The following is a 21,899-nucleotide window of genomic DNA, read 5'->3' on the forward strand; positions in this document are numbered from 1 at the left end:
ACTCAAGGGAATTTATGTGGGAAGTACCTGAGCTCACAACTACACACAAGTACATACGCACACTCTTTCCCCTCTATCCCCATCCTCTGTCAGTGGAACCCATTTTCCTACTAGACCTGGTGTCTTTGTGTTTGCACACATCGTCACTTCTTATTTCTGATCTCCCCCTTCTGGCTTCCTGTTACTGTTCTCTTACATCTCATTATCTCTGCGTGGTCTGTAACCTAATTCTACTGACAGCTCAGCTCGCTGGAGAGGAACCGACAGGCGCAGCCTGGCCTTGCTGAAATTACCTCGAAATAACATTTCCCTTTGTGCCTTCCCTTAGCTGATATTTCAATTAGGAAGTCAACAGGAGTAGAGTGGTGCTCAGTGGGATGGATGGAAGGCAGAGAGGAATCAAAAGGGAGAGGAAATAACAAGTAGCAGAATCACACAAAGGGAAAGAGGGTGGATGAGCAGAAGGAAAGATGGAGAGATAAGAGGGTGGAGAGAGGACAGAAGATGGTGAAAGTGAGCGACAGAGAAGGAATTAGATTACCACAGTAGAAAGACAGACAGAAGACAAGTGCTGTTTACCATCTATCCTTTCCTGCATTAATGTGTTTGTTCTTCATATGGCCTCAGAGAATGCACTGAGATAGGAAAATGACTCATCATGACTGAGGCTTTATCATACAGGCTTTGAATTAATAAGGAGTGCAAGAGGTTGAGAGTTTAAGTATAATGTCGTGTAAGAATATTTCAACCTGTTTCGGTTGAAATATTCTTACACGACATTATACTTAAACAGGTTCTCAAAAGGAAATCCTCATTTATAGAATGTTTGCTGCTTTTCTATGTTTTATATCTTTTGGAATACCTTTGGATTTTGGACTGTTGGTCAGCCAAAACAAATCATTCTTAGATGCCTGGCAAATTGTAAAAGGCATTTTAACCTTTTTTAAACATTTCATAGTCTAAATAAAAACTTGTATTATTGGGGGGAAAAATCAGAGCAAGTTTCAGCCCTAAACAGATTTGACACATTTAATAAACTGAGGTTAGTGGTTGAAAGGTACACACGTGGTGGTTAGCTATCCATACAAAATAAATAAATCCTGCCCTCAAATTAATCCTTCATATGCCATTTAGATTTTTGTTTTTGACTCCATACACTTCACACTTAAGGAATTAAAAGTTGTTACTTATGTACGTACTTTATATGTAATGGAATGTGACCGTCTAAACATTTTTTTAATAAAGACAAAAAAGATTTGGTTGTTTTCATCGAACAGCACTTAACTTTGCATTGAACATATCCTTAGTTAAAATACTGACAAACCCTGTTACGACTGCAAGAGATGATCTACTGGCTTCATACTTGATGTACACAAGTTGTTTATTTGCCATTGTCCCTTGGAAACTATTTTGGTGCTACTAACAACAGCTTTTTTTGCATTTGTTCACTTTGTTAATCTATGCTTCTTACACTAACTCCACGTTTATTTGCTTGTTTTCCTTCTTGGTTGCTCCTCATCATCATCAGTTACTAAGAGACGCAAGGCGCATCTGAAGAGGCTGGACCGCCGCTGGACCCTCGGGGGTATAGTCAACCGCCAGCAGAGCAGAGGTGAACATGGAGACAGCGGGCACACACATACACTCACACGCACAGAATACCCTGCAGCTTACTCAAATAACCTGTACTTCAGTGCTAACCTGTAGTTGTTTGTGGCAAGCTAACAGTTTGCCAGGATAAAATGTTTGCAGTGTGGTAATGTAATATGTAAAATAAATGGTAATATGTTGCTAAATACACAGTTAATTTAAAGATGCTTTAAGAGAAAATTCTGGACAGTTGTTCTCTGATACATTTTATCATAACAACATTATCTTTTGTCAAAAACCTTTATACAATTTGCTGAAATGTTGCACTTTTAAAATTATGATCAAAAGAATTAGTGTACAAGGTAGCTAACGTTACTCACGTAATGGTACCTGAGTGATGCAAATGTGGATAATTGTAATAGAATATATAATAGAGTCAAAACTCACTCACCCACACATACAGTACACACCTTCCCCACATACTGTAAGAAACAAACATACAGTAAAACTGCTGAGCCCCTCCTGTGGCCCCGCTCTTATTTTGCATGGTAAACAACCTCATTTACATCCTCACTAGTCAGCCAACAACAACTGGCCTCAAGTATCTACCGGGAGCAGCATTTTGGGTGGCCACGAGTCAGCTTTGACAGTAAAATCTCAAGTCTCACTCCATCAAACTGGAACGCTCTTCAGCTCACGCAGAGCAACAAAATAACTGGACTGCATTAAACACATTTGGGTAATTAGAGCTGTTCGGCTCCCACGTCACATACGCAACAACCTTGACGGCCACTGAGCTGTGTGAACATATATGATTGTATAACAGTGTTGCTGCTTAATTAAAGCAAGCTCCCTTAGGTTTAAAATGCTGTGAATGACTTTTCACATTTTGCTTGCAATTCTTTAAAAAGAAACAGACAAACATATAAATGTTCTTGCACGCTTTTAATTTTTGCCTTTGGCAAGTTACCTGCTGTTTTGTCAAGTCATTATTGCTGTAATACTGAAAGAGATACATGAGTCTATGCTGCAAAAACACAGTCACTTCTCTTGGGGGGCGAGTCAGCACTTTCTAATTCAAACCTTTCTCGGACTACTCAGTTAGGCACCTGTCTGGTTCCAGGATTAGTCAGGGCTTCTAACAGACGCCTTGTAGTTATAATTTGTTTAAGCTGTTCCTGGACATTTGCAACCTCGGTAAAGCCTTTAAAAACACTCTTTGTTTGCCATTATCATAATATAGCCTGGCTGAACTGGCTTGTGTTACCACCTTCTCCCAGACCAGCGGGGAACGGGGCATAGATTAGTGATTAATCAGAGGAGAATGAATACAAGGAAAATTCAGGTCGACTGCTCTGTGCTTCTACTCTAGAGAGCGTATAGTAACTTATACTGTGCAGGAGAGAACAACACTGCAATAAAAACAACTTGGGCTCCTTCTAAAACAAACACACTGACATACAGGAAATATTCTTATATAGTCTCAAGCAGTTGATGCACGGTAAGTTACACACATGGCCACATACCCATGGCTTTAATCCTATTTGGTTTTGTGGGGAAGAAGAGGGATAGCTGTTGAGTTGAGAGACAGGGGAACATTACTCATTCACTTCCCCCGCACAGCTGATTTAGGAATTCAAACTGGCAACCTTTTTGTCACAAGTCTAAGTAGAAATAATAAAGGATCACCCATTTACAGTTGATCATCATTCATAGAACATCAAAGCATATACTGTAGCAAGTTAGGGGAAGAGTGTTAGCCAGGTCTGCAGGAATGTTACCTAACTAGATATGTCTCCCAGAACAGTGAGAAAGTGGTGGAAAGTGTGAAAGTGGGGCAGCAGCCCATTCCGCGGACTGGTTTTAATCACACAGACCTCAACCTCTATAGAGTGTGGATGAGTCACCCGGCTAGCTGTCGCCACCAGAGAATGAGGGCATGAAACACTTTTGGAGGCCATGTTCTTCAATTCATTATTTTTTTAGACACCTAAACTTTTAACTTTCATAGGGTAGTGGTACTATTTCAGGTCACATTTGTATTTTGCTTTATTTAAACTTGCCTATGTTTTTGTTTTATGCAGTGTAATGGCTCTTTGATTTTTAAGCCACATATGTATACACTTCAAAAGGCGCAATTTTACGGTCACTGCCATGCAAGGTGGCCCAGTGCCCCCAGAATTTCAGGGGCCCTGAAAGCTGCAGGCTTAGTGGGCATTGAGACCAAAAACAGCCCTGCGGTAAAACAACGCGGGGGGGGCTCAGGTACTGGCAAGAGATGAAATATGATGGAAGTCCAGTTTGAGTAACAGATCCGTGAATTAGAAGGCGTATCTGTTGCCAAAACGCTGCACAACAGTTTATAATATTCCGAGGATTTTACAACTCTGCAAAGTTATCACGGCGGCAACTGTTGCCGCGACGATGGCAAGGTAAACCGTAGAAATAAGCTCGTTACTCTACTCTTGCATGTATTTGATTGGCCAGTGGAGTGTCTTGCCAGATTACGTTGTGCTGCTGGCAAAACTTGAGGCAGGTTCAACTTTTTGACTGGAGGCCCCTGCGTTGGCACCCCTGCTGCGTCGCTGGACTGGCCCCATTCAAATGAACGAGAGGGCTGCGTAATTTCACGCCGGACTATTGTCGGTACTATACTGTGTGTCATCTGGTTTGTGATAATTTAATTGAAAGTTGATCAGGGAATATGCACCACTGAAGTACAACGTTAACTGACATAAAGGCCTTGAGGTGGGTCCTGCTTTATGAGTCTTAAAGAGGGGCCCTGTACCAAAATCTAGTTTCAAGACCTTCATTAATGAATTTTGTAATTATATGTTGCTGGGTTCCAATAAATGGTCGGTAAATGGGGGGCCAGCAGCTCCTTTTTGCCCTGGGGCCCCATAGCAGGTTAATCTGTTCATGCTGCTATGGAAAGATGTTTCTTCTGTCATCATTTGTTGCGTACCGAAGTTACATACATCTATTGAATGTCAGTGCAGACCATTCAGGCATTCACAGGGGACAGCTAACTTGCAGTCCTTATAGTTGATCACTATGCCTTTAACCACAGTAGTGGTTTGTGTTTAATTGCTTGGGAATAATAGGAGTGGATTTTATCTTGAAAGTTCTAGCACTGTTAAGAAAATTTGAAATATTTGCAGCTAATATTTGATCCATGCCAAAATTCAGTCCTCCCACCTTTGTCCTATTCTTATCCTCCCCACTTTCTTGTCATCCCCATTTCCCCATTTTTTGCTTTGTGAATGGAGGCACCACTGTCCCTGCCTGATAATGAATTGCTGAGGTAGCGATAAGAAACTGGTGAGTGAGGTTTTACAGCTCCGCGCAGACACTTGAGATACAGTTTGATTTAGTAGAACTAGCAAAGTACAAAAACAAAGAGCGATCACGTAGATTTATGTTCTCTCAGGATGTAATTTGCTAATGGAAGAGAGCAGTCGTATACTCCGCAGCCTGTTTGCTGACACAGATTTCTTTGACTTTTTTTACGTGTTGCTTCATAAGGAAGACAGGGACGCGATCCAGAGATCTTGACAGTAAAATAAGGGCGCACTTGGGATTGAAATTAAATTACAGCACATCTCCTCTTTTTGACTCACCCGTGCTCTGACACAAAGGCAGGTCAGGGTGTCTTGACCTCGCTGGGTGTGTTTATTGGCTACTGACGGCAAAGTGACCTCATTGTGTCCTCGGTAGGAGTGGCGTCTCGCACCCCAAGGTTCAATAATAGCCGTCCTCCCTCCGCCCTGCCTGCAGCGGGCTGCGCTTTCACAGAGTGCTATCATTTACAGCAGGCCCCTAATCTGTTTTTTGGAGCCCCGTTGACCCTCCACTCAACTCATTGTTCTGTCCCTGCAGTGTGACGCAGGCGCCAACACACACAGACAGAGATGGACACTGAGGCACGTGTGTAGCACATGAAAGACACACACACACACACACACACTAACACACACAGATGTGATTAATAGAAATGGAAGCGTGTACTGGACTATAATCAAATGATAATTTAAACATGAAAATGAAAATGTAATTCCACAATAGCATTATAATTTTCCACATATGTATGTGTCATTTGTCACGTCATTTGAGTAAAAATGAAAATGAAATAATCCAATTTTCATTTTCATTTTCACATACTTCTATGGGCGTTCTGTGACTATATTAAAATGAAAATGGAAAAGCTGTTTGACATTTAATTTTCAAAGTTGTAACCCGCTGTACAGTGGACAATGTTAATGCAAAGGCTGGGTGCGCTGCTTATTGCATTTGAATATTGTCCACTGTACAGCGGGTTAAGTCTTTGAAAATGAAATGTCAAATATAGTTTTCATTTTCATTTTGACTTAAATATTGCTTGCATAATTGGATAATCAGGTTACATTGTTTATATTTCATTTTCAAATTTGAATTAACATTTGAATATTGTCTGTAAAAACACTGTACAGCGGGTTAGAACTTTGAAAATTAAATGTGAAACAGCTTTTCCATTTTCATTTTAATATAGCCATAGAACGCCCATAGAAGTATGTGAAAATGAAAATGAAAATTGGATTATTTTTACTCAAATGACACATGCAAATGTGGAAAATGATAACGCTATTGTGGAATTACATTTTCAAGTTTACATTATCATTTTTGAGTATAGTCCAGTATACGCTTCCATATATAGATGTGATTAATACAATCTTTCATTCCTCAGGGAATTAAATGTACATGATAATCCACAACACACACACACACACACACACACACACAAAAAGATGCGCTCTGTACACACAGCGCCAAAGATTTTGTTAGTAGTACATCAATACACACATAACAAGCACACACATTAATGTAGATGTTCCAGATTCCTCTGTAAGCCACCCCATTTGTTATTCCCTGTCCATCTGCAAATACTCACCACAACCTCTACACACACACACACACACACACACACACACACACACACACAACATGCTGTGCGAGTTGAGGTTCAGGGCCAGACATTCCACTCTGGTCCACATTATTGACCTCAGCTGCTCTGCAGTGACAGGCAGGAGAGGAACTTGAATCCCTGCTGTCTGGACATACCCCACCTATTGAACGCATGCACTCAGATTAATAAACACACGCACACATACCTCTGAGATATCAGCCCTGCCCCTCACATTTGCTTGAGCAATCTTATTAACATTATTATTATTATCCAGTAATCTAAGGTCACACTCCCGCCTGTATAACTCAGGTCTCGTTCATGTTTAGATCCCTTCCTACAGCCATTTCTTCCTCCCTTTCTTCTCTCATATTTTCTGCCACTGAATGTCATATGTAGATGATTTTTCTTCTTCTGCATACCATACCAATTCATCAGCCACTGAAATAAGCCAATGTGCTGTCCGCTGATTATCTTTCCCACTGCTGGGAAGCTTGGTCTGATCTGTCTGCTAGTCTTTTGTCTCCTCCTCTGCGCCCATCTTTTGCCTTGGTGTCCATAAATCCCCTAACCTTCTACTGCTCCCCACTAAGCCCATTGTAGGATTTCCTTCCCTACAGGGTCTTGGAAGCCCAGCAGAGCGTGAGAGAGGAGTGGCGGTCAGATAGGGATCTGAGAAAAGAGATCTTGGTCCAAATATCTTATCTCCTTGAGGGAGGCCCTGATGTAGGCCTGCTGCTAGAAGAGGAATCTCCCTCTGGAGAGGGATGAACACTGAATCAGCGATTAAATAGCTTGAATGTCTTAGCGTGGATAAGAAACAAGCAGCAAGGGCGAGAGGTTCAGCCAGTAGAGGGAGCCGGTTATTAATGTGTAGGACAAGGGGGAGAGGGTTGTGTTTGTGTTGGTATTGTAATAGAGCGTTTTAAGTAGGTCACACTCGGCATTTTTCCCCCTCAGAAAGATGTAAAGCATACAGTGGTTTAACCCCTCGATGTAAGACTGTTTAATGATAACCGTTCACTCACTTTGCCCTTCTCTCTCTTTCCTTTACCTGTCTTGACTTCCAGAGGAGAAATATGTCACGATACAGCCGCACACCAGTCAAGGGAAGGATGAAGTCAGCTTTGAGAAAGGGGTCACCGTGGAGGTCATCCAAAAGAACCTGGAGGGCTGGTGGTACATCAGGTGAGTAAACGCTGATGAGTATAAAAGGTGCTCAGCTGACCGGACCACCACAGCAGCAGCATCAATGCATAGCAGCTAAATGAGAGAAGTTGAATCTGTCCAAAGTTTCTTTTCTTTCTTTTTTTTTGTCATCCAATTTCAAAGTGTAATCCTCACAGAACATTGACATTGTTGGCAGCCGTCATTGCTTAATGCTGTGAATGGTATTGAGGAGAAACCGTTAGCATACGACGCTCTCCGCAGATCAACCGAGTGTCCTGCCTGAGATTTTTAATGTGTATGTGTTTGTCTGTCTGCCTGTTTGCACATATGCGTGTTGTTTACCCAGCCAGTGTGTATTTCCTGTCAGTTGTTTGTTTCCTTGTATCCCCGGGGGCACAAGAGAGTGGAGCTCCACTGCACAGCTGATTACTATCACATGCTGCCTCGTGGCATCTGACATACACGTGCACACATAAGAGTGTGCATGCTTATATACACACAAACATAGACACAGAGTCCCTGTTAAAGGTGCTTATGTGACATTTGTAGTATATGGCTAATATGTATACGCAAACAGCTTGTTGTGGAGTTTGTCCTTATCCGAGTCGAGGGTCTAAGGATAGAGGGCGTTGTATACTGTACAGATTGTAAAGCCCCTTGAAGCTAATTTGTGTTATTGGGCTATATAAATAAAACTGACTTGACTTGTTCACTCCTCTGCCTTTATTGCAATGCACAGCGAGTCATTTTAGAGCACGTTGTCCAACAAGAAATAATCCTCTAGATGTACGCCGGAGTCGTGCTGCTCTCAGTGGGCCGTTTTTATACACTCAAGTCCAAGCGTGGGGAATTTTTTTAGTTATGGGGACTCCTTGTGGTCGCAGTTGGACTCATGCAACAGGGGATCAGCAACTGGCCCACCTAGGGGCAAATGACTCAGAGTTGCATTTGGAAACATTGCTTACTGTTTCACAAAGCACTGTAAAATGACTCATTTAACAATGAATGTGGAAATGTGGGAAGCAGTGTCTCTTTTACTTGCCCACGTCACTAGAATTAAAAGTGTCCCGTGTTTTTCAATACCCGGGATCTTACTTGGTGTATTTTATTACATACTTAAATGTCAGAGAATGTGGAAATTGTGTTGTTTATTCACTCATCTTAAAGGGGTACTCTGGTGATTCAGTATTGCACTTCCAGCTGGGGGATTCACAAAAGGCAGAGTAAACTCAACAGAGGCTAAGATATCCAGATTTCTTGTCCCTTGTATTGGTCAAGCTCAAAATCTCTACATCCTACATTTCCCATAATGCAACCAATAGAAAATAGAAAATAGACATTCTGTCTTAATGTGTTCTACCCACAGATATTTAGGGAAAGAGGGCTGGGCCCCTGCCTCCTACTTGAAAAAGGTGAAAGAGGACTTCTGCCCTCGCAAGAAGACCCTGACAGGCCCCGTGGAGATCATCGGCAACATCATGGAGATCAGCAACCTTTTGCAAAAGAAGTCGGTCAGCGAGAAAGACATCCAGACAGACGGAGAGGGTAGCACCACACCGGAGCGCCACATCTCCAAGAGCGAGATCAGCCTGCCCATGCCCTATAACTCTGAAATCAACGCTGAGACGGGCCGGAGGCTGAGCGCAGGCCGTGACACCAACAGCCCTTGTCTGGGAATAGCAGCGAGTGCTGCCCTAAATGAAAATAAAGGGAGAGGCGAGCCAGGGTCTCCAGCTGTTGCAAGAGTGGCACCGCATAGAGTGGAAATTGGTGAGTATTTGTGGTGTGTTAGGAGACAATTGAGCTTTCTGTACCAGTAATAAAGCAGTAAATGCATTGCAGCTAAGGAGAGGAGGATTTGAGGTCTTTGTATGAGACATTCAAGACATGTCATTTTCCTTTTGTGTAGGCTTTGATGCTATAGGTAAGCTACATGGCTGGTGGTGTAATCTAATAACATATACTTTGTCACACTAACCTGTGAGGCTATTTAACTTGCCATTTTAAAATATTGGTGTGGATTTCCACTTTACTTACATTAAATTATATATTATATTTGTGCCTCTTTCCTGAGCGTGTGATGGGACACGTCGAGCACAGCAAGTACATTATTTTGTAGAGAAAATATCACAAAGAAAGAGCTTTAATTTGAGCAAATCGATTTTGGGCTCAATATATTTGTCTGTGTGTTTGCCTGTTTTCCACATGAGTGCACAATGATAACCTTTCTCACCCAGTTTTACTCATTTACTCATTCTCAGTTTCCCTGCTGCATGCTGGCAAACGCTTGGACACTTGCTCACAGCCCCGCCACTGTGCGCCTCCTCAACTCGGCAGAGTGTAACAGTGTGCCGCAATTCCAGACAATCACAAAATTAGAGTAGGTCATTTCTGACTAGCTGTTGGGTTGCTAGTAGTATTCAGTTACTAGGGGAGGAGGGAAGCAGGTACACCACAGCCCCATGTAATTAGTTGATACAGTTTTGGTTACTTACCTAGTTTCGTGACTTTCCATCGGTTCTGTTTTGGCTTGCAACCTAGCTATCTTGATAGGTAGCTAGCTAAGTTCTAAACTAGTTGGCGAACTTGATGATTCCAGCTACACGGCCAAGGCATTACAATCATTAATGTACAGTAGTTAATTTAAATGTTGGCCAGAGTGTGCTACATCTAGTTTTAAAAGCATGCTATAAGTTCATTAATAGTAATTGGTAAGTCAGCTAGCTATATCTATATTAGACTCAACTCAGGACTCTGCACTTGTGCCGCAGAGTTAAATAAAATTAGAGACGCAGTTAATGGGAACATTAAGGAACTACAGTACATGAATGATTATAAAGAGCTGGCAGTCAGCAAAGTAACCAACTGGATTAGTTAGCTACTGCATATATGGCAGAAGTTAGCTAGCAACCTAGCAAGATAGCTAGGCTGCAAGATAATAAAGTACAGACTAACTTATAACCAGAATTTAATAAAGGTTCTTAAATCCAGGTATTTAACTAAAACTGTGTAAAAGATTTTCGTGGGACTGTGGAGCTACTTACCGTTCTTCTAGTGCTTCCCTAGTGACCGATAATGCTACTAGCAATCCGACTGGAGCCTTGTTCGTGCTGTCCTGAGCGTGGGCTCCTCGGCGCACCTGCTTCCTCCACACACTTCTGCGTGAGGTTACTCGATTATCATCGAGATAATCTTGTCTGGTAATACAGGAGTCTCCATGTCCCATAGTGAGACATTGAAACGAGTGCTATGAAAGAAACCTTAAGGTCACTCGCGTGACCCGGGTCTGTGAGTAGCATGAGTGAGAAGCCTCACCGGACGGCCCTTCTTGCTGCTGGGGTGAAACGAGAAGCGACGTGCTTATTTTGAATGACGAGTGATGCAGCGTCAGTTATATGTAAAGGCGGAGGGCCGTGGCTGCCAGCCACTCAGGGCTGGTGTAATGGTATAAGTCTTTCTGTTGTTGTGCGCACAGGAATGAGGCACAAATATATAACTCCATAGTTCCTGATTGTTGGAGGAGGCTAAGTACATTGCAAATACATTTTATTGAGATGTTTCTTTGTTTATCAGGGTCTCCGAATCTGAGACAAAAACCTCCCCCGAGAAGAGAAACCAACTTGGTAAGACAATTCACAAGCTACTGCTTCCTAACAATACCCAAGAGGGCTTTCTTTAATATGACTGTATGTTCAGCAGGAAATTGTAGGCATCAAAGAACTACCTCTGATCACAGTAAAGAATGTTCTAGCACATTTACAAACACTGGCTTTAGTATTTTCGAAACAGTATAAATACAGTAAATCAGAATAACAACATAAAAGAAAGATTATCAATTAGCTCCCAGGTTACTGCGAGAGTTGGCATGGCAACCATTAAAGCACAGTAACAACACAAGTACTCTTTCAGCATATCTGTGATCATCTGAGTCTACCACAGTACACACTTAAATACCATACATACCAATGTAGCCATAAATCATATCTTGAAATCATTGAAGATGTCTTTATTATGTCTTTAGTCATACTCATTCTTAAGTCATAGTCTGATACAATGTAATGATGGCTAGATGTGATGTTAGCTGCTCACGTCTCTCCCCCTTTTGATGTACAGGGATTCCAGTTACCCAAGCCACCAGAGCCCCCTGCTGTGGAAGCAGAGTATTACACTATAGCAGATTTCCAGTCCTCGATCTCTGATGGCATCAGTTTCCGTGGAGGACAAAAGGCTGATGTAAGAGGCCAGGTCTACATTGTTGTCACTGAGATGAGACAGTCAGGGCTCACTGAATGTGAATGTCAACTGAGTGCTCCCCTGATAGACAGGAAAGCTGAGGCAATAGAGATGCCACCTTGGGATTTGTGTTTGAACGTGATAATGTAGGCAGAATTTGCTCTGCGGAGACTCAGGTAGAGAGATAACAACAGATAACAACATAGATTCCTTCAAGGCTTTTTTTTAAGTTATGTTGAGCTGGCAGCTCTAGACAGCGTGTTAACTTTTGTCATTAATGTCTGTGAAAGAAGACTGTAATAGCAGATGTAATAACAGCATGTCTTTGATCATCTAACCCCTAACCCTATCCCATTTCAGTGTTAAGCAAGTTTGACAAATCCTAAAGAAAATGAAATACTCTTTTAGATAGTTTTATTTATTATTTAGTTTTATCTTCCATGTTTTGTGTAGGTGATAGAGAAGAACCCTGGAGGCTGGTGGTATGTGCAGATTGGAGAGATGGAGGGATGGGCCCCCTGCTCCTACATCGACAAGCGGAAGAAGCCTAACCTCAACCGTCGGACCAGCACCCTGACCCGACCCAAAGTCCCCCCCCCAGCTCCACCTGTCAAGAAACAAGACTCCGAGGAGGCTCCCCCTCCTGCTAACTCTGCCTCTAAAGTCTCTGAGCCGCAGAGCAGGCCTGTGTACGAGGAGCCTGAATATGATGTCCCTGCAATTGGATGCGAAGGTGAATTGGACGCAGATTCCCTGAAGGATGAGCGCGTCCTGGATGTGAAGATCAGCAGCGTGGTCAGCGACAAGTACTGCAGCGCCCCTCCTTCCTGCAAGGCCTCTCCTGTCTGCAAAGCGTCCCCTGTGTTCACTCATCGAAGAGCTTCCTTCAGGTCTGTAGAGGAGGTTGCAAAAGAGGAGTGTATCTATGAGAACGACGGCTTCAGGCGAAGCAGTGGCGTTGAAGGAACTTCAGTCAAAGGTTCCAGTGAGCCGAATTCCCCAAGGAGCTACCATTCCTCCACAGTCCCACGCAAACCCTCTGGATCTTCACCTTTAGCTGGTAGACCCATGAAGACCATGACACCAGAGATGAACCGGAGAAGCCAGACCCTGGGCAGACATGTAGATATCAGCCTCAGGTTGCAGGACAACAGCCCCCACTCTTCATCAGATGAATTGAGCAGAGGCCCCAAGAAAGGCCCTGCCTTCAGCCGGGATGTGGAGCAGAGAATAGGCCAGAGCCCCTCCACCAGGCCCAAGCCTTCTGTAAGACCTAAACCACTCCTGACCAAATCAGAGCCCCAGAGTCCTGAGAGGATGGACATCAGCTCTCTGAGACGGCAGCTGAGGCCTACAAGTCAGTTTCGACATGGCATCAAACCTGCTCGTGGGGACGACTCTGAAACAGCCTCTGTTATCTCATCAGAGGACTCAGTGTGTTCGCGCAGTACCTCAGATCTCTCTTCTGTTTACTCCAAAGGGAGCCGTGGTGACTCAGACGTGGAGGGCCCCAGTCTCTACCGCTCCCTGGACGCCTATAAGAAGGTCCAGGACTCTGAGGTCAGCTTTCCAGCCGGGGTTGAGGTCGAGGTTCTGGAGAAGCAGGAAAGCGGTTGGTGGTACATCCGTTGGGGATCTGAGGAGGGCTGGGCTCCCTCGTACTACCTGGAACCTGTCAGACAAGTGGGTGATGCAGGTGGGTTAGAATCAGATGGACACGGCAGTGGTGGTAGTAAGTCTAACAGCCTGGAGAAAAACGAGCAGCATGTTTTGGCCCTCAATAACATCAATATTCAGGGTCTGAGCCAGCAGCATCAAGGCTTGAGGAGGAACACTCCGCCGATTCCTTCCAAGCCTCCTGGTGGCTTCTCGAAGCCGTCCGGGATGGTTAACGGAGGAGTTAGGATGAGAAACGGGGTACGCCAGGTGGCGGTGAGGCCTCAGTCTGTATTTGTGACCACAACACAGCCAGCCAAAGATGCGCACTACATGACAGGGTCTCTGAGGCGAAACGACTCGCTTGGCAGAAGTGATCACTATGGCTCTGGTTCTGCCACTCTTGGTGTCCGCCGAAATGCTTCCTTCAGCACCGTACGGCCACATGTAGTCGTTGAAAGTCAGACAAGGCCTGCCGAGCGCTGCAGCCTGGGGTCCTCGGGGAGCTCATTCAGCACAAGCAATGTCCAGGACGCCCTTAGCAGAGTGAACCAACGCAACGGCATCCCTGTGTCTACAGTCCGACCCAAGCCCATAGAGAAGAGCCAGCTGATCCACAACAACCTTGGCAGGGATGTGTACGTATCCATCGCTGACTATCGAGGCGATGAGGAAACTATGGGTTTCACTGAGGGCACCTGTCTGGAGGTTTTGGAGAGAAACCCCAATGGATGGTGGTACTGCCAGGTGCAGGACAGCCTGCTTCCCCGCAAGGGCTGGGTCCCATCCAACTACCTAGAGCGAAAAAAATAAAAAGCACCCCGCATCCTTTGGCTACCCTTCCCTTTCCCCATCTCCCCATTTTGATGTCTTCAAGGACATGGGTGGCATTACTCCTTAAGAATGTTACCCGCAGTCTCCCGTAAGCAATATGTCCTTGAAAATGTACATTTATGAAAAGACTGTGTGTAAAAAGAAAGCTGTTTTAATCCGATAAGGAAGGACACTTTTAGTGCTGGTTTACTAAAATGTATACGAAGAGGAGTGTAAAAATTTTTAATATTTTGGCTGGGAAAGAGAGACAGAAAGGTGGGATTGCTCACCCTGGAAATTTGAGGAGGACAGTGTCTTTCAGATATAAAATGGTATGAATGGGAGTGATAACCTCTTAAAGAGGTTTGCATCATGTAATACAGAAGTCGAGCAGGGTAATGGCTATGCTTATTCCTGCCCATCACTGACTATGATGGCCGATAAGTGCCTTTTGTATTTGTTCACCTGAATGGTCCTAAATGGTGGATGGTAAAACATTAAATCAACCAAATCTTTTAAAAGTGCCATAGGCCTATGAACACCACCAGGAGTATTTCCATAACCAATTAAGAGCTCCACTTTAGAGTGCAAACAAAGTGCAAGGTTTTGATCTAGAGGGCTTTAATTGGTCCAACACAGATTAAAGAAAGTAAAACAGAGATTTAAGGGACTCGAGTCAGCAGAGAATTTATTCGTTTTAAGCCACAAGTCATCAAGCAAACTAAAACTTTTAATCTCGTTATCAGTATTTTTATTTAGTTTCATTGTTCGTGTTATAATGTCTTGTGTTGGTGCGAGTCTTCCTTAGAGAATTATTTCTGCGTTCTTGTGACATCCGTTTTCCACCAGCAGCCTAGAATTGGGAAAGTTAAAGCTCCTGCCTCATGTCTTGTACAATCAGACACTGGCAAAATATACAGTAGGTGCTCAGGTTTGATACTTTGGCATAGTTTTAGATCCTCAAGCCCCAGAAAAATATGGTACGGTAATATTCATGTTTTTAATCCCAGATGTAACTATCTAGGATAACAAATGTATAAAAAAACCTGTGAAACTTGAAAAAAACAGTCGGATATTTTAGTTTCTTTGAAAATCAAAGGAACAACTTGTAACTTCAGTGCTCTCCAGAGAAGAAACCCCCTCATATCTGGTTAGTTAATAACCTCAAAAGATTAAAACAATTAGTTTACAAAGGTTTAGGTTTACTGTAGTGCTTTTAGTTCCAGGAACAGTTGATTTTGTATATGTTTTGTTTTGTATACATATAATAATACCGCTGTTGCGTAGATGCTTTGAATAATTACTGGAAATTAGGGGAAATAATTGTATCCCAGGTACATATTTGCAAAGCATTTAACCCAAAATATGATCAAAACAAAGAGAAATGTCATTTCATTCGCTTTCGATTTGTGATTTTACTATTTATTTATATAAAAGTAATACAGTGTAATCAACAAAATGCCTAAAACAAGGTTTCTGAACGGGGAAAAAAATCTATGAAACAAGAAGTAAACAAGTAAAATGAGATAATCTGTGCAGTATGCGTTTTGACATCAAATAGAGGACAACATAGTGTATTACCTTGTTTCAAAGTTGAGGTATTTTTTTCCAAATTATAGTTGGGTTTCATATCGTATGTTATCAGATCGTATAAATAAGGCTTCACACCTAAAAATATCAAGTTAGGAATAATTCTCCCCCAGTGCAGAAGTGAAATTGGAGAATTTGGAGCTAAAATCCAACTCTCAAAACTCAAATGGCTGATGTTCAAGACTGCTGAAATACATTTTCTAACGAACAGTTTGAGCTCTCTATATGAGGCTGAACACTAACTTCATTATGTTTCTGCTGGACAGTATCATAGTATTAAACAAAGTACAGTACCTGCTAGATTGCAGTTATCTATTTTAGTGAAGATTTTAGCTAAATTAGTTTTTTGTTTGTTAATTTGTTACTCTGTGATCACACAGTGACAATAATGAGGAACGAAGTGATTCTGTTTTGTGAATTAGTGCACTTTAAACCTGTTTTTATGGTGCATTAATGTAAAGATGCAGTAAATATTCAGCATATTATTTATTGATTAAGTTTTTGGAATTATTTAATTTGAACTTTTTTTCCCCCTCACCTCAAATGAGAGGTGCAACTCTCTAATGAGTTCTCTCCGTGACAGTGGCCAAAGATTGAGTAGAATTGGAGAAATAGAGACCTCTTGTGGGAGGTCAAAGGTACTGCAACATGATTTTCCTCTTACCCACAAGGCTTACCAGCCGTCCTACCTCAGTGCAATAAGAAATGCACTGCTGGTCAGTGACTCTCATTAATAACTGTACAGAAATTGAATGTTTGTTTTTTTTTTTAAATATCAGTGCAGCTAAAAATATTTTGTAGTTTTTTTTATTGGGCAATTTTTTTTTTTTTTTGAAAATAAAAAAATCCTTTTTTCCTCCATGCTGTGTGCTGCAACTTTAGCAAATCATGGGTACTTCCTTCATCTTTATTGTGCTTTACATAATGCCTGATTTAATGTATTTATTATGAATAGTTTTATATCTTATCACGGTTTGACAATCACCTTATTCCCCCATTGAAAATATCACTGTATAGCATTATACAGATTATCATTGTTACACTGTAAAAATTTTAAAATATCATCATTAGTTGAGGATGTGAGGTATTTGCGTTCATTTTAATATATATAAATTAAAAATATGACCATATAAGGACCTATAAATAATAAAATGAAGAATTAGGATGTTAATATTTGCTGTCAGGCAACAAGGCCTCTCCCATCCAGACGAAGGCATTATGTAAATGTGTTGAATCACTTTTAACATTTCGCTCCAGCACATTATTATTATTATTATTGCATATTGCTTTGTTTGATCGAGCTGAATTTACTTGGCTGAAATAGCAAGGGAATCGTTCTGTGTCAGGCATACATTTAGCTGTGTAGCATCTATCTTTATTCGTGCTTTTACCTTCTCTTTCTTATTTCCCCTTTTTTGCCACTTTTTGTCAAATTCTGAAATGTACCCGCAAGGAAATGTGCAATAGATAAGAAACACATCATGCTTCAACAAGAGGAAAAATATCACAGAACGTGAACAATGCCATTACATCCGATGGGAGTAGATATTCCCATTCAAACTGCCAGTCATGAGCTTTTAACATCATTTCAAGTGTATTATTTTAAGTCTGTTTAAAAGAGCAGATGTGAAAGGCCCTGAAAGCATCGGAAATCTCATTGGACCAAAGCAGTCATGTGACATCTCATTATCTCCTGACGTGATGGACTTTTATAATAACTAACATGCCCTGGATCAGCAGTGGACAGTGATTTGTGAATGGCATGGCAGAAACCCGCTGACCCATTCTGTATTGACATTACAGCCATCTGGGGTCTTCTTCACAGATGGAGAGTCATGGGCCCATCATCAGGGGCCTCAGCGGCCCTGCTCTGGGCTGTCACGTTCGTGCCTGAATGGATTTTTGATTCTTGTTTTTGTGCTGTTGTTGTTTTCTTGTTCTTTTTTTGTTTTCCCCTCTTGAGCGTGTCCCCTCTCTTCACCCACGTGGATGCCTCTCTTGACATTTACCCCACTGTTGTCAAACCAAGTCGGACTTTTTTTCCTCACCAATCACCGCGGCGAAGGTGACATTTGGAACTGCCGGCCTCGGCGGGCAAAGAGACGCCGGCGGGAGAGTCTCGGCGGTAAACAACAGAGCGGGGAGATGAACGCTCCTTCAGGCCATTTCAGTTCAATCCATCAACTTCCAGGATGTACGCCAAAAATAGAAAAACCTTTATTTTTCTCTTTGCTGAGCCCCAGGCAGGCCTTATCCACGTGCTACAGCTGAATACGTCATTGTGCTAAAGACTTCCTGTGTGTACAGGCAAATACACAGAGTTGCCTGTTTTCGTTAGGGGGGCTTGTGTCCATAAATCCACCTTAAAGGAATAGTCTGACATGTTGGGAAATACCCTGATTTACTTAGCTACTTAGTTTAAGACATGTCGTTACAGCCACTCAAAACTGTGTTTTGCTTAGTGTTACCTCACTTGGATGTTTGGCCTTGACTGTGCAGAATGATGTTTTCACAGACATCTGCTGAAGTTTCTCTGTGCTCACCTTAAATCTGGGTTTGAGGCGTGTACGTGTCAGCTTGGATTTTGTGACATCACAGCTGGCTTTCGCTTTACTTTTTGCGTACAGACGCGAGAGCGGTATCAGTCTTCTGAACTCTCGGCAAGACAGCGAATAAGTGTATTTCCCCGAAACGTCTAACTATTCCTTTAAGTTACAGGCTTCATTTTCACTCATGGCCTACCAGTTCAGCCTATCTCAGCTCCACTGCTCTCAAACCTGGCTGCATCCACACGGCAGAATAAAAAAGGGGGTGAGGTAATATTTTTGCATTCCACCTGCAAAACCGAGTGGGTGCACGTATGCCAACACACACTGATGATGAGGAGTCAGTCATGCCAGAGGAAATATATGAGTTTCCCGACATATTCCCGAAGGTTAGCCGTGTGAGACAGCTCCGCTACGCCGGCACCCTGTTTGATTCCTCACTCGCTTTTTATTTTAACAAATGGACGGCACCTCTCAGGCGTGAAGCACCTTAAGCTCTGTAATCCCAGACACTAGCTGCTGCCATAGCATATTCCTCCTGGCTACACTTCCTTTCTGCTCCCCACCTCTCTTTCTTTCTTCCCTCCCTCCCCACATATTTCCATCTCTCTCCTTCCTTGACACAGCCAAGCAGTCTATTCCCGGTGAAATGATTGAGATATCTAGGATGGTTTGGGGGGGTTTGTGTGTGTGCATGTGTGTGTTTTTGCATGATGAGATGGACTGTTTGCAGGTGCGCTCAGGAGAAGAGAATTTGGAGGTCAAGGAGGAGATTTGCGAGAGCAGGATGCAGGGAGACACGAGATGAATCAGATAGTGGATTCTAGGAGACAAGGTGAGAGCGAAGTGAGAGGAGCTTTGCTTTGATAGGGGGGAGATGAAAGGCTAGTGGGCACTGCTTCCACTGAAAAATAATTCCCTCAAACAGGTAGCCCATTTTATCCAACTTCTAAAAGCCCCAGACGTAATGAGCTCTCCGCTTCCGAACCTGAACTGTGAAACTGTATTACTCCAAACAATGTTTTAATTGCAGCACTTGACGTTTTTGAAGCTGCTTCACACGAAACGGCAAGTCAGTGAGAGACAAATGAGTTCTCACTACAGCATCTTCTCTCAGTCTCACTCTCCGTCCATAGAATACCCTTTAAAACTGATTCTGCGTCTGATTTTAGCTTCTTCATCTGCCAGTGTCTTCAGATCTTATGTATCCCTCAGGGCGTGAGAGTTGAGCTGGGTATTGAAAAAGTTTTTTGGAATAAGACAAAAAATGGCTTCAAATGGTAGATTCCCTGTCTTTTTTTTTTTTTTTGTTGGCCTTATTCCTTTGTGTTTTTGTTGAAAAAATAATTGAATGTTGTAAAAGTGTAACACAGGATTTGAAGGGTTTATTCACATCTAATGAAACAAGCTTTAATTCACAATGGAAATATATTAAAAAAAAGGCTAAAAAAGTCGTACCCAGCTCTGGAATGGAGTGATTGCTGAGTTAATAATGGCATTTGTTTGATAGAAGAAGGAGTAGGTTTGATAAGAAAGTTTTAGTAAGTGTGTGTGGGAGCAGACGGGAGGTATTTAGGGGGATGATTTTGTACGTTTTTTAATTAATATCTAGTTGTATGAGTGCGAGAGAAGAAAGAAAAGAACAAGCGAAGCTGCAGGGCTTTTCTCAAGCAGCTGGGGTTAAAAAAAAAAAAAACAAAAAAAAACCCCGAGCCTGTGAATTACAGAATTCTGATTATTTATGTCATTCTGAAAACTTCCTCACAGAATCGCAGTTGTTTGACGCACCAGCGGGCATCAGCGGGAGCTGTCTCTGAGCTCCGGGAAAGAGGCTGTGTCGAGGAACGAGGCACGCCGCTGTGTCTCTGTGGCACTTTTCTTTGTCTCTGTTTGAATCCCTGTTTCTAATTAGCACAACAGTGTGTCTTAATTAACCCTCGCCAGTCAGATGATCAAGAACGCTGCGGCTGCTGCCATTCTGCGTGGGAGCCTCTGGTGCCGGTTGGAGCGCAGCCATATTTTTGTGGTGGAGGTGAGCTGTCAGAAGTGATTGATGTTGAGTTGCAGCTTAGGTAGATTTTTAGCGTCGACGTTGCATTTATAGAATCGAGTTTGTCACCATCCTGCCGTGGAGAGCAGCGTGCCAAAAAAACCAACTTGGAAGCCCGATGCCATCAAGCTCTTGATCTGTAAATTCTGACAAAAACAATCCGTTACCAGCATGTCAGCCACACTAACAAACACACAGCGACAGGCCTCGAGTTGGACCAAAGGAGGTGCTATTCTTTTCTTTTCTCTTTTCTTTTCCTTTTCTGTTACTGTTGTTGTTATGCAACTTGTGTTTAACTCTCGCAAACTGCTTGTTTTCAAAAGATATGCCACGAGGAGGCTGAGGAGGCTTTATTCCACTGTAAATGTCGATGAATCATCCAGTGATGAGTCATCTGGACACCAAGTCATACATGGTGACAAGGCCACACACTAATCTGTTCAAAGTGTCATTATACTGTACACCAGTGCGCTGGGACGACATGAAAGCAAACGCTGTCCAAATTCCTTTCTGATTGGAGACATTCTGCACATGTGCATTATTTTGAAAATGGCATTTTCTTATCTACCGTTTCATTTTGACAAGTCTTGTTCCTTTTTTTTTTTTTTTTTTTTTTTTTGTATCTTGTACATGTTTACATTGTATCTCACATTGCCCGAAAGAGAAACAATATTAAATGTATTATCCTTGTTGTTTTAGACCGGCTCCTCTTCATTTGTCTCACACTTCCGGTCACAGGTGCTACTGCAGATAAAGAGCCCCGTCCTGCTCGTGATATAGTTAGATAGTATGTGACAGTAATATTACAGATTGAGGCATTTATCTTCATTCGCTTTACTGTGCGAGCCAGATTAAGTGAGTTTAGATGTGGAGGAGCAGAACAATGCAGCTGGTTATATATAGCGAGGTATGACTTATGAGAGAAAAGTGGGAGGAGGTTGAGAGCGATGAATGAAGACGAACGAGCTCTCGGAGCCCCAGTTTCCCACTAAAGAGGAGACGAGATATTTTGCTCTCCTGTATCCAAATGTGTGTGGAGAGATTTATAACTTGTGTCCAAAGTTACATGAAATATATGATTACACCTCCGTCCCAACGAATCTCCACAAATCCTCACCTCTTTCGGGAGGTCAGGCTTATCATTCACGCTTTTCTGACAAACTGAGACACACTGGATGGCAATCTGTAACTGTTGGGCATTTAATGCATTGTTAACATGCTAGCATTGACATATTGTCACTATATAAAGATGGCAAATGGTAGAGTTGCCTATTTAGACATCCAGCAAAGACGGAGCAACATTAGCGTTCAT

At 42.5% G+C, this 21,899-nt stretch overlaps 1 protein-coding gene across 7 annotated transcripts in view; it reads left to right on the forward strand.

Annotated features, from left to right (window-relative positions):
* Positions 1–21,285, forward strand: part of sh3pxd2aa (SH3 and PX domains 2Aa) — a 107,535-nt gene extending 86,250 nt beyond the window's left edge. For 4 of the 7 annotated variants that reach the window (XM_044191246.1, XM_044191248.1, XM_044191251.1 and 1 more), the window contains 7 exons: positions 1,529–1,612; positions 7,600–7,717; positions 9,066–9,469; positions 9,609–9,623; positions 11,273–11,322; positions 11,813–11,932; positions 12,386–20,249. In XM_044191246.1, the coding sequence (XP_044047181.1) occupies positions 1,529–1,612; positions 7,600–7,717; positions 9,066–9,469; positions 9,609–9,623; positions 11,273–11,322; positions 11,813–11,932; positions 12,386–14,401 (2,807 nt within the window). In that variant the 3' untranslated portion in view covers positions 14,402–20,249. Of the gene's footprint in view, positions 1–1,528; positions 1,613–7,599; positions 7,718–9,065; positions 9,470–9,608; positions 9,624–11,272; positions 11,323–11,812; positions 11,933–12,385; positions 20,250–20,304 lie in introns of those variants that run through there. The other 3 variants (XM_044191247.1, XM_044191250.1, XR_006377536.1) reach the window with 2 other exon arrangements.
* Positions 21,286–21,899: the final 614 nt, after the last annotated feature.

The sequence above is a fragment of the Siniperca chuatsi genome, linkage group LG3, assembly GCF_020085105.1.
Source record: "Siniperca chuatsi isolate FFG_IHB_CAS linkage group LG3, ASM2008510v1, whole genome shotgun sequence".
Taxonomy (NCBI): domain Eukaryota; kingdom Metazoa; phylum Chordata; class Actinopteri; order Centrarchiformes; family Sinipercidae; genus Siniperca; species Siniperca chuatsi.